The sequence below is a fragment of the Aethalodelphis obliquidens genome, unplaced genomic scaffold (assembly GCF_003676395.1).
Source record: "Aethalodelphis obliquidens isolate GAN/ISIS:26980383/991018 unplaced genomic scaffold, ASM367639v1 scaffold3, whole genome shotgun sequence".
NCBI lineage: Eukaryota > Metazoa > Chordata > Mammalia > Artiodactyla > Delphinidae > Aethalodelphis > Aethalodelphis obliquidens.
In genome coordinates this window covers 49681159-49693952 of record NW_020837947.1, presented here as the reverse complement: position 1 = coordinate 49693952, position 12794 = coordinate 49681159, and the positions used below count along the sequence as shown (strand labels likewise).

General features: G+C 39.3%; 1 protein-coding gene across 2 annotated transcripts in view; it reads left to right on the top strand.

Annotated features, from left to right (window-relative positions):
* The window catches only part of ARMC2 (armadillo repeat containing 2), a 107036-nt gene that overhangs the window by 39774 nt on the left and 54468 nt on the right, over positions 1 to 12794 (top strand). For both annotated transcript variants that reach the window (XM_027089039.1, XM_027089050.1), the window contains 4 exons: positions 444 to 542; positions 4702 to 4877; positions 9931 to 10033; positions 11627 to 11850. In XM_027089039.1, coding sequence (XP_026944840.1) covers positions 444 to 542; positions 4702 to 4877; positions 9931 to 10033; positions 11627 to 11850 — 602 coding nt within the window. The remainder of the gene's footprint in view (positions 1 to 443; positions 543 to 4701; positions 4878 to 9930; positions 10034 to 11626; positions 11851 to 12794) is intronic.

Below are 12794 nucleotides of genomic sequence, written 5' to 3'. Positions count from 1 at the left end.
AGGAAGGATAGCCCCTGCAGGCCTCCCTTTCAGAAAATTTTTCATTAAACATTTTCAAAATCCTTATTCTTTTCATATCAGTAGTTTTCTATTTATTTTATATTACAGAGGGATATGTCTAAGTAAACAAACAAACAAAAAAACAACTCCAAACTCTTTGCCACACTGATAATAATTTCAACATTTACAAAGCTGAAGACTTTATGCAGTATCCCAGAGTTTAAAGTTCTGATTTCTTTACATTATCTTATCTGAGTTTAATTTGGGATGATTTGATTAGAAGAAACGTAGTTCTAATTAGAATTAGTTGGGCTTGGGGGGCAAAGCGTAATGTAATTTTAGAGTTTGTTAATTATACGGATGGATAACACAGTCTCATGGCGGTGCTCCAGTTATAACTCCTTTTTCATGGCTCTTTCTCCTCTTCTGGGTTTCTATTGCAGACTCAAAACTCGACTTGCAAGAAAAAGATACAGAAATAGAAGTAGGTGAAGTCTTTTGGAATACAAGGATCGTACCGATTTTGCGTGAATTAGAAAAAGGTAAAAAAGAAAAAAGTTGTTTTACATTAAAAATATCTGCACTTATTTATATGTTCCTCATTGCCCTGATATTTTCAGCACACTTTGACTATCATTTCTGTGAACATGTTCAAAAACAAATGAAGTCATCTATTTTATTTACCCAGTAATGTATGTATTAGATGTTATCAATACATGTAAACTTAATTTTCAATGAGTAAAATTATACTTTAAATGCAGCAAAAGAACCTACTTCTGAAATTCCCTTTGGAATATAAATTATCACCTCCTCTTCCCAAGGAAATGCCAGTTTGAACACTGTAGAGTGGCAGTTCATGAAAAACGGTGGAAAAATTAAAACATTTCAGGCCTCTGAAACCCTGACTAAGTCTCATAGACTGGCATCCTTGGCAGGTGTGCCTGTGGTTTTCTAGATCCAAACATATACAGTCGGCCCTCCACGGCTACAGGTTCCACACCCACAGATTCGACCAACTGCAAATGGAATTTTGATCCGTGGTGGTTTGAATTCAAGGATGCAGAACCCGCGGATATGGAGGGCCGACTGCACTATGTCATTTTATACAAGGGACTTGAGCATCCACGGATTTTGGTATATGCAGGGGTCCTAGAACCAATCCCCTGTGGATCCTGAGGGAGGACTGTATGTCCTCTTTCCTAAGGTTGAGCATGCATGTCAGGGAGGCCACTCAGAGCAGGAAGTGGTCTGGGATATGCCCAACCCTTACACTCTGGAATGCCCCAGCAAGGAAGGCTCATGAGCCCATGGGTCTCTGCCAAGGTGACCTATGGAAAGCTTGACCTATGGAATTCCCCCCCGCATCCCACCTTCTGCCCCCTTGCTGCTCCTCAGGGATTCCACCTCTGAAGTTGAAATGGGCTCCTCTGGAGCTGCAGTCCTGGCCCAGGGCCGAGCCCAGTGCCTGGCCCACAGCACACATGAGGCCCTCACTAACAACTGTGGAATGAGTGCTCCTTGGATGAGCGAACCAGCATGGTAGCCACCAGAAGAAGCGCTAGGAGAAGCAGGGTAAATGAGTCCTTCCCACCAACGAACCAGGGAAGTTGTGCAAAAGACCTACTTCCTTAAAGGTTCAAATGACCTCACGCCTCCTGGGCTCTCTGATGGTGCCTGGCAGTGTTGCTGGTTAATGTGGGAGCCCTGGATGGGGTTTCGGGTCCTGGTGCTGCTAACGAAGCAGATGGCTGGGAATCACCTGATCTCTGTGCGCAGAGGTGCTCTCACCTGCCAGGTGAGGCATAGCCGAGGCTAGAACATCACCAGAGTCTACTGCGGCTCAAAACCCTGAGAATAAGGCCATGATGACTTTGTTCCCCCAGGGTCAATCATTTTCACCCTCATGATAGCCTGATTAACATTGGGTCCTTTATTTTAGGAGATGTGCCTAAAAACTAATGGGAGGAGCAATCAATCTGGGCAAAGGTTAAAGAAAAAAACATACCAGGAGGAGCACAGTGGGGAGGATAGGGGCAGCACAAAGGCCTGTCTCGGAGAAAGTCTTCAGCTTGAAGGATTTTAAGAGCGTTCTGAGGGCTCTGTCACCACAGGCACTAACAGAGAAAACTTAGCAGGAGTTTGGGATTTGAAATGTGGATGAATCTCCCTTCTTGGGGGATTATTAAATGCTGAAGGATGACATCTCTTCCATAGACAACTTTAAGAACAGCAGGTGGTGGTAGGACTAGGTTACTTGACCCTTTGAGATCTTTCTTTCCTCCCTTCCTCCTTCCCTCCCTCCCTCCCTTCTTTCTTTCTTTCTTTCTTTGACTTTTTATTTTGACCTAATTTCAGACTTTTAGAAAAGTTGCAAGAATAGTACAAAGAAATCCTGTATGCTCTTCCCCCAGATTCCCAAAATATTAACATTTTACCACATAAGCTTTATCATTCTCTCTCTCCCTGCCCCCCTCTCTCCCTCTTGCTCTCTTTTTCTGTACACACCCCCCCAACACACGCACACATTGTCTTTTCCCCTTTTTTGAACCGTTTGAGAACAAATAGCCATCATGATACCCATATCCCTAAGTACTCCAGCATGTATTTGTAGAAACAAGGGCATTCTGTTACGTATCTGGAAGTTACAAACCGTATTCAGATTTTGCCCGTTATCCTAATGATTTCCTTTATAGAAAGAAAATACAGTTGTTTGTCATGTCTCTTTCAGGATCTTGATGTATTTGAGGAGAAAAGGCCAATTATTTTATAGACTGCCCCACAAATCGGGTTTGTCTGGTTTGTTCTCACCATTGGATGCTTGTTAGGTGTTTGGGGCTGTGTGCAGCATGAGCGGGGCTGTGTCCTTCCCAGTGTGTCCTATCCGGAGGCACGTGATGCTAATTTGGTCCTTTACTGGTGACGTGGACTTTGATCGCTTGGGGAAGGTGGTGTCTGCCAGGTTTTTCCACTGTAAAATCACTGCTTTTCACTTTCTAGTGAACAGGTATCTTATGGGGAGAAGTTACTTTGAGTCTCCCTTGCTTTCTGTTACTCCTCAAACTTTCACCCACTAGCTTTAGCCCCTTGAGGATCTTGATGGCTCTTAGATTCAAGCTGTCTTTTGACGCTACATGGCAGTTCTAACAGACCAACTGGTAGAAAGAGGTAATTTGATCAACAGTTTAAAATTTGACCCGGGAGCCTTCCTTTTTAATTTCTTTTAAGCTAAAACAGCTACTCTTAAGTAGAACCCACCAGGCTGAAGAGTTTGCGGAGGGAAGTATTAGAAAAATACCTTGACGTCTACCCACTGCCACAGAGTAGCCCTCAGCCTGGACTTGGGCTTTGTGAAGAAACTGCCAGTAACAGAAGAATAAAACAACAAAACAAAACCATTTCTTACAGTAGAGCTCAGGTTTTTCCCTTTATTTAAAGTTAGTCTAAGTCATTTCCCATCAATTCATTTATTTAAGCGCATAACTGAAAGGCATGGAAGGTTACTTAGCTATTGAGGTTTAAAATTTTTTCTTAGATGTTATTGTTGAAAAGAGCTAAAAATGGCCTGAGTCATTTCCTTCTGCAGGCGCACACTTCCTCTATGCGGGCTTTCAAGAGCACATTATGGTATTTATTTAAGATTGGTTTCCTACTTTTAAATTTTGTGACGGAATCTATCAGAGATAATATTTTTCAACTGAATGCCTTATACCTTGGATCCTTGTATTCCCCTCCTGTTCTAGTTTGTGTGCTACTTTTCTTCCCTGTATGCCTGTTGGTAGGGCTACCACTTGCAAAAATTGCTTTCCTCAGAATCCCAATTATAAAATGAAGTGGTCTAGGTCTCCCGTTTCCTAACTAAAGTCTTCTTTTTATTATCCTCTTTGCTAATACGCACCTCCAAATAATGGTGGATGTGGTGACATTTTGAGATTTTGTTCCACTTGCGCCTTCCTTTCTCAGATAATGAGCATTAGTCTCATAGGAAAATGTTGATCATCGTTTTTATCAACAGACATATTAGAAAATGAATCTGCATTAAACTGTGGTATAGGCTGTCAGTACAGTATTTTCACTGCACCAGGCACTGTCGGTACAAAGATGTGTCAGACATGGTTCCTACTCACTTAGCATGACATCTGTTTGAGGGCATTGGACACGTAACACAACATGCATATATATGTGAAAAATAACAGTATTTGTCGAATGTTGCATGGTACACCTTTTCTAGAGGAGCCAGAAAGTAAACAGAGCCTTGAAGGATCAAAATCAGTAGGGACGAGGGTAAGGAGAACATTCTGGGCCCTTGGAACTGTGTGGCGGAGGGTCGACGGCAGAGTCGTGAGCGGAATGCTTCTGGGGCCCTGAGCAGAGCATTGGTGGGTAGCTCATCAGGAATAAAGGAGAGCAGCTGAGATAGTGCAGTTCCGCTTCTCAATACACTCTTTGAAAGGCTGTGTGTTTTAGATAAGCTAACTGATTAGTAAAGAAGTCAACATGGTAGGAGATGGAGCAACAAAATGGAAAAAAAAAATCAGGTAGTTGGAAATGATAAGAAACGGGGAAAAAAAAGAAACATAGTTCAGGAATTTGAAGATGTCCGGGGAACTAATTATGGGGTTTTACTTACACCTTCTGTGTTTGACACACTTGTAAACTTGACCTCAATGAGTAAGTTCTGCTTTGCTCTCTTTGCCCTGACAGAAGAAAACATTGAAACGGTTTGTGCTGCTTGCACACAGCTTCACCACGCTTTAGAGGAAGGAAACATGCTTGGAAGTAAATTTAAGAGAAGAAGTATTCTCCTGAAGACCCTATATAAACTTGTTGATGTTGGCTCAGACATGCTGAGCCTTAAACTTGCAAAAATTATTCTAGCAGTAAGTTTTTCCTTCCTCTGGTCTCGTAGACTGTAGCACGTAAAAGTTCTGTTTAATGCTTTATTTGTAAATATTACAAAGAAGATTAGAAATGCAACGTGTTTGTTTAGAATCTTGAAAAAAAATTAAGGTGGTAAACTGACATCCCAGAATTTTGACCAGAAAGTACCATCTAAGGAACTAAGGCTGAGTACAGATAAAATGTTCAAATAAACGCTTACACATGGACTGTGGCAAGGTTTTTTAAAAAAAAGTGACAACAGGCAAACACAGTCAAAACAGTCGCTCAGGTAACCTGACTGGAGATCAGTATCGGAGAGCAGACTGTGGTTTCTGCTGGGTGCTTGGTTCTATCACGTGATTTAATAAATAACTTCAGATAACTTGGGCTGCGGTCATAGTGGCCAGGTGCTTTATGAGGCCGCGTGAAACAGGACCAGCTGCTTGGTGGTCATAGAAGGCTCCTGTGAGGTGTTAGAAGAAAAGGCCAGACACCTTTAATAAAAGTATGTAGAAGCTCTGTCTCAAGCAAAATGATATCATTGTTTGAGGGCAGCCCTTTGTTGTCACAGCCATAAACAGTTGGAACCAAAAGATAAGACACAATTATTAGAGACCGTTCTAAGAGAGCCGCTAAAACAAATGAATGAAGCTTTGTTTACCTGGTTTCATAAAAGTAAAAGCTATTAACACCCATAATTCATGTAATTTAAAATCTTAAAGTACACAGTGAAGGTAAGTGTTGGCATACTTACTAATAGTTTAGTAAGGGTGCCCACTATTTCTTACTTTGAAGTGTTTCAAAGAGCAGAATATTCTGACTACACATTGCATGCAGTGTTTTGGAGAAGTACGTTCTTATTTAACTGCCACCCTAAACTATTCACCCTCTTTGTAAAAACTGTGATGTGATGCAGAAAGCAACATTTCCTTGAAATAACGATTTCAGTAGTAGTTTAATCCCCTCTCATTGATGAAAATGGATCAGTTTTAATGAAACAGAAAGACCATAAACCACAGGGAGGATTTAAAGTCAGAAGTTATAAGTAGAGATGAAAAGATAACTGCACGCTTGCCCAGTTCCTTCTCCAGCCCTGGATTTGGGGCACCTCCTGGCCCAGGAGACCCCAGTGTGAGGCTGGAGGGCTCTACTGGTGTAGCTGCCCTGGGCTGGACCCAAGCAACCAGCTGCCCAGGGACTGCCTTTGTTTTTCATCCTAGGCATTGTGCTCTGTACCAAGTAAGTAAATAAATAAAAGAGAGAGAGAAAGGAAGAAGGAAAATGCCATGAATTTGTTAATGCTCTGCAGAGAAAATGTCATCTTGGTTATTAAAGGCGCCATTCAAATTAATTATATACATGGCACAATTTAAATATTTTAGGGCAAAAGGCTGCGATCTGCCAGGCAGTGAACACATTCTGAACGAAACGTACGTTTAGATGAAGCCCTTTCCATGACACTGACCGCCTGGCTGAATTGGGCAAGACCGCTAGGCTACAGTCCAGAGTGCGGAGGTGGGTGGGCTGTCCTTTTTGATCGAGTGTAGATGGCGGCCAGGATCGACCAACAAGTCCCACTTCCCATTTGCCACGTGAATCTTCTATAATGCTCCAGGCAAGACATCGCTTCCCTTAGACCTTGGTAATGGGGTTCTATGTAAATTTTTTTAAAGGACATCATAAAAAGCTGTTGAAGAAAAAAAAATTTGACAAAAAACTGAAGATAATAGGAGTAAAATTTTTTTAAATAACTTCTGCTAAGATTTTATCTACCAGTTTAATATTATAATTCAGACATTTAAAATTATTTATAGTTAAAAAAAAAATCCAGTGAGTTTAATGTTAGTTCTGATTTCTTGCATTCTTTGGTTAAGTGGGGTTTGCCAGATAGCCATTTTCATTTTAACCTTTGTATCAAAAAAATCTTACAAAAATATATCTGCCTATTTTAAGATTTTTTTAGAGTACAAACATATATACAGTGTGAAAGCAACTACATTCAGGAAGGGAGGACAATCTAACATCCTATACAGGGGGAAAAACAGAAAAGAAATAGCAGTATGTCAACAGTGGCTATATATAGTGGCAGTGTTATGAGTGATTTTTAAACTTCCCTTTTCTTTAATTTTCCAAATTGGCTTTAAATAAAATAAACTCCTATGTTTAACATAAAGGTGAACTACCCCACTGCAAGAACCTACTTTGTGCCAGGGAATGAAAGTGAATAAAATAACCCCTGCCCTGCAGGCTGGCCATGTAGCAGGAGAGACAGAGAGTAAACACTTCAAGTGCTAAAGGGGCTGATGAGCACTGTGGGAAAAAAATAAAGCAGAGTAAAGGGAATGGCCTGTGTTGGGGCAAGTGCTGTTTTATACAGGGTAGTCTGTATTCCTTGCATATAATTTAATGTTTTATTGTCTTTTTTGGTCTCAAAGTCATAATTTTACAGTTACCAAAAGAGAAGGTATAGGAATTTGCTCTGAATGTAAACTGACCTTATAGCAGGCCTGGAAATGGTGGGGTTTGTTGGGGTTTTTTTTAATGAAAACTCTGATACCAGGTTTCTTTTGTTGTTGTTGTTGTTGCTTTCTTTCCCACTTTTCACTAAAAATATAAGACTTGGAGTGGGGAGTGAGGTTAGTTGTATTCATTCATTTATTCAGCAAGTTTCACTAAGTACATAGCAGATGCTATGTTCCACATGTAGAAAGAGTAACAAATCATGGTTTTGACCTCAAAGGCTCATAATGTAGTGGAAGATTGCCAACAGATTAAAATATATTCCCAGATATAAAGGGCAATATATATTTCCATTGATGCAGATTTTTTTTCTCTCTAGTCAGCTTTTTTTCCCTAGGTTTTTAAACAACATTTTAAAAATACCTAAACATTGAAAACATTTTTTTTAAGTTTCCATTTCCTTTTTTCATCCTGAGAACAGAAAGAATTTCCATTCTGCCACGTGTGACAGTTTCTGAGCCTTCCGTAGCAGAGCTTCTCAGACTTGAATGTACACACGATCCCCTGGCAAAGTTGTAAAATGCAGTTTCTGGTTCAGTACGGCTGGTGGGGCCTGAGATTCTGCATTTCTAATACACACCCAGGTGATGCTGAGATGAGATGACATGGCCTGTCTGAGGAGCAGACTCTTCAGTTGCAAAATGGGAATGACTACAGCTAATTTGCAGGGTTTGCTCTGAGATGTCATGAAAAGCGCCAGAGCAGAGGGGCAGACAGAAGCTGCTCCGTGAATAATACTCACCTCCCCCTTTCTCTCCAGCTCGGGGCTGACCACGTTCACCTTGGTATTTCCTACAGCAAACAGCACAGTGCCTGGTACACAATAGGAGCTCAATAATATTTGTGGATCAAATATAGAATGAATCTTTTAAAAATATGTCAGACAAATTCCATTATCTTTTTTTTTTTTTTTTTACTAGCTGAAAACTCATTAATAAACAATATTGAGGGCTTCCCTGGTGGCTCAGTGGTTGGGAATCCGCCTGCCAATGCAGGGGACACGGGTTTGATCCCTGGTCTGGGAAGATGCCACATGCCGCGGAACAACTAAGCCCGTGCACCACAACTACTGAGCCAGCGCTCTTGTAGCAGCGCATGGTCTCTAGGCATGCGGGCTTCAGTAGTTGTGGCCCTAAATAAATAAAATTTAAAAAATAAGTAAACAATATTGAAGATAATTTTAAGGATACTTTTTTTCTAAAGGAATTTTTTTTAGATTAATTATTTTTGGCTGTGTTGGGTCTTTGGTGCGGCACACGGGCTTTCTCTACTTGCGGCGAGCAGGAGCTACTCTTCATTGTGGTGCGCGGGCTTCTCACTGCGGTGGCTTCTCTTGTTGTGGAGCACGGGCTCTAGGCACGTGGGCTCAGTAGTTGTGGCTCTAGAGTGCAGGCTCAGTAGTTATGACGCACGGGCTTAGTTGCTCCGCGGCACGTGGGATCGTCCCAGACTAGTACTCGAATCCGTGTCCCCTGCATTGGCAGGCTTATTCTTAACCACTGTGCCACCAGGGAAGACCCTTTTTTTTTAAGGATACTTTTTAATTATAAAATAATGACCTATATGCCATCCTTTTCACAGAGATATATTTATTTGTTCAGATGACCTCATTCCTACAAATAGATTCTACACTCTTGCAATGAGGGCACATGGTATTTCCATCTTACAGTAGGTTATGTCTTTTTATGCATGGTGTTCACTGTTACACTTTTGTGACTGCTTAATATGAATAGTATTGATGTTCCACAATTTATTAAATTATTCTTAAATGTTGGGTATTTAGGATTTTTTATTTTAATTTTTACTACTTTACATAAATATGCAGCTAATTTAGACCATTTGATTCAGTCCTCCTATACTGTGTTTTTCTTTTAAAGAGTATACTTCCTTATTGCTTAATTTACTTGAATATTTTTCTGTGATTTAGAAGGTAATTTTAACCTTTGAACGTTACTTGCGATTTTCTCAAAGCATTCCAGAAATAGGCTTAAATATTGTAATAAATACATATGTATTATCTAATCAAAGAATATTACTTTTTCATTTTATTTTATACAAATGATAAATATAATTGTACTTTCCCCCTTTCTTTTCTTTCCTTCACCTCCATGATGTATTCTTTTCTAGGTTAGTTTAATCTGAAATTTTAGTATCCATCTTCCTTTACTTTTGTGGAAGGCAATTACTCCATTTACTTAAATTTATCAACATCAGCCCCCCTTTTTCCTCATATATTCTTTGAAAAATAATAATTTCACATATAAGCATGAGACTTTATGAAGTAAGAAATAAAGGCTGATCATTAAAAGGTGCTTACTCTAAATATCACTTACATTGTTTACTATAAGTGAGTTAATTAGATACCATAGTTGGCAAATATGAGGCCAAAACTTTTGAAAGTTGACTTCCTTAGAACTTTTATTTATGTTTTAAAAATTCTCTTGCCGCACTTTTTAAATTAGATGTTTATGTTTAAAAATTATGGCATATCTTTATTTCCCTGCAGTGGAAATGTGATTTCTTTCTCTGCAGCTTAAAGTGAGTGGAAAGAATCTTCTTAATGTCTGCAAGCTTATATTTAAAATTAGCAGGAGTGAGAAGAATGATTCTCTGATTCAAAATGATGGCATTCTGGGTGAGTATTATTCAGCACTACCATTGGGCAAATGTTGTACTTGAGTATGAATGAAAAGTTTGGAGAGCAAAGTTATAATTAATGATAACTGGAATATTTTATTTTCTCATAATATGCAGAAGTTAGGTGATGCCTGTTTTTTTCTCTGTCCTTTATGTTTTCCATGTTTCACTTAATGTATCCTTTGGAACCTAGGAGGATAGCCTGCTATTTTTTTTAAAATGCCTGTAGTAATAATATATAATTTATAAAGTGGTTCCTATTTAAAAATTCATTTCCTGGTCTTGGTTTTACTACTAGAAAAAATACATTTAATAGTGTTTGACATAATTGAAATGTTTGATCTTTTGATATAGTAGGAATGATTAGAACTGGGAAAACATCTATAACTGTTGTATAAAATTGACATCACAGTGTGTCAGATGTGTTTCAAATATGTAGGTAGAGGAATTTTAATACATTCTAATTATCTAGCTAATAATGTGTAATTCTTTATATACCCTTAAATAATTAAGATGCTTAAATAGTTACCTAAACAGAAATCTTTTATGAATTAGTATTGTTGATCTAAGAGAAGGCAGCAACATGGAAAAGGCTTTAAGTCCTCTTTTTCAACATAGGATAAATGGTCTTCTTCTTTCTTTTTTTTTTTTTTTTTTAATCCCAGCAGACAGGGACAAAGCCAGTACTGAAAGAAATTTCTAACACTGAATCAGCTCATTGAGAGTAAGAGACTAAAAACAAAGAAAGGTTCTGACAGATGATCACATTGACATTAATAAAAATTAATGTGAGATAGGCATGTTTAACTTTATCAGAGCTGCCTGGATTAATCGTAAAACCTAGTACTTGTATGTTATTTGGATGGATGTTCTTTAAGTTGTCTTGGGAAAGGGTGGATGTTATATTCGAAGCACCCCTTTCTACTGTTGAGATACTTTTAAAAGTTCCTATCTTGATTAACTTTCCATTCATACAGCAACCAGTATATTCTTAAAGGTTTGTTGTAATTTAACTCTTAAATTGCTTTGATTATTAGTTATTCTATAATAACTCAAACTGTTTGTAACCAAAAATAAAGTTTGGCAAATATTAATAAGAGGCAAGGAATGGTGGGCTTCTCTGGTGGTGCAGTGGTTGAGAGTCCGCCTGCTAATGCAGGGGACATGGGTTCGTGCCCCGGTCCAGGAGGATCCCACATGCCGCGGAGCGGCTGGGCCCGTGAGCCATGGCCGCTGAGCCTGCGCGTCCGGAGCCTGTGCTCAGAAACGGGAGAAAAAAAAAACTGGCCCCCTACCTAAAAGGAAAAAAAAAAAAAAAAAAAAGGCAAGGAATGGCACTCAGTTAAAAGAACATTTTCTTATTTACATATAATAATCCCATCTTTTTGCTGTCATTACTGTTACAGAGATATGTCTTAGCTAAAAGTAAGCTTTCCTGTTTATGCCATGTGAGCAACTCTTCACAAGCATTTGAATGTAGGTTCTGGCTAACATTTTACAAATCGTATTTGATGTTCACATACAAGTGCTTTAATATCTCTCTTTCCAGCTGTTCTACTCATCCATTTGTAATAATTCATCTTTTTGACAGAATCATTATTGGAGGTCCTGAGAAGTGAAGAGCTGCAAGCTAACACCGAGGCTTTCTTATACTGCATGGGGGTGATCAAATTCATTTCTGGAAATCCAGGATTTCTTCATGAAATGATTGGCAAAGGTGCTGTAGAAATATTGATGAATTTGATGACACAAATAAACGAGAACACCAAGAAGTCTGGTACATGTTTGCCTAATTCAGGCCACTTGTTAGTCCAAGTAAGTATTTTACTTGAAAGAGTTAGACGTGTAAAGTTAGTCTTCATGTTGTCTAATACCACTTACCTGCCAGTGGGTGTATCGGGAAACAGTTGGGCTGTTATCTGTAGCCAGGTGAGGGTGCCCAGCCTCGGGGATCAGGGTGGCAGCCCTAGCCACACCTCTGCCCCGTGTGTGCCCATTTCCTCTGGAAAGGCTATTCCATGGCTTTTCACGGAGCAGGTCTCCAGCATGTAGACATCTATTTCCACTACCCTGCGGAGAAAGCAAGACTGGAAGAATGAAAAATTAGCACCTCTTCAAAACAATTGCATGTTATAATCAGAATTTTAATAGGCAGAGTGTTAACTTTCAGAGTTTAAGACAGGTCTAGCTTGGAGATTGTTCATGAAGATTGGTAGCTTATATCATAAATATTGTATCTACAATAAAGAAAACAGAATTTAATGACACTGAGTGGACAGTTGTTGAGGGCATGTGTAGACGGCGGTAGCAAAGCCAGATACATTTAGTGTGACCAGGGCAGGAAGAAAAAATGTGTTATGTGTTAGAGTTTCATTACTTCTTTTGCGGCAGATTAAATTTCATAGTTGAATTATTTTCATTGGAGCTGCTTCAGGTCTCGTATTCTTCTTTAGAAGAGATTTTACTCTTTAATAGCATTTGTATATCAGATAATAGCATCTTTGGTGTAATAATTGATGAGATTTGAAATGTGCTTGTCAGTTAATGGGGCTTGATCTAGGACTGCGTGCTCGAAGCCTTGGGGAAAGTGTGCTAAAAATTAGATTTAGGCCCTGCCTTAAAGATGCTTAAAGTGTATATGATAATTATTAATTTTGGACTTTGTGGTCTGTCTCCATTTCAGAAAAGACTGTGAAAACCTCCTTTAGTTCTGAGTGATTCAAAATGCTACTGGATGTGCCACCTTTTGGCTAGGGAGA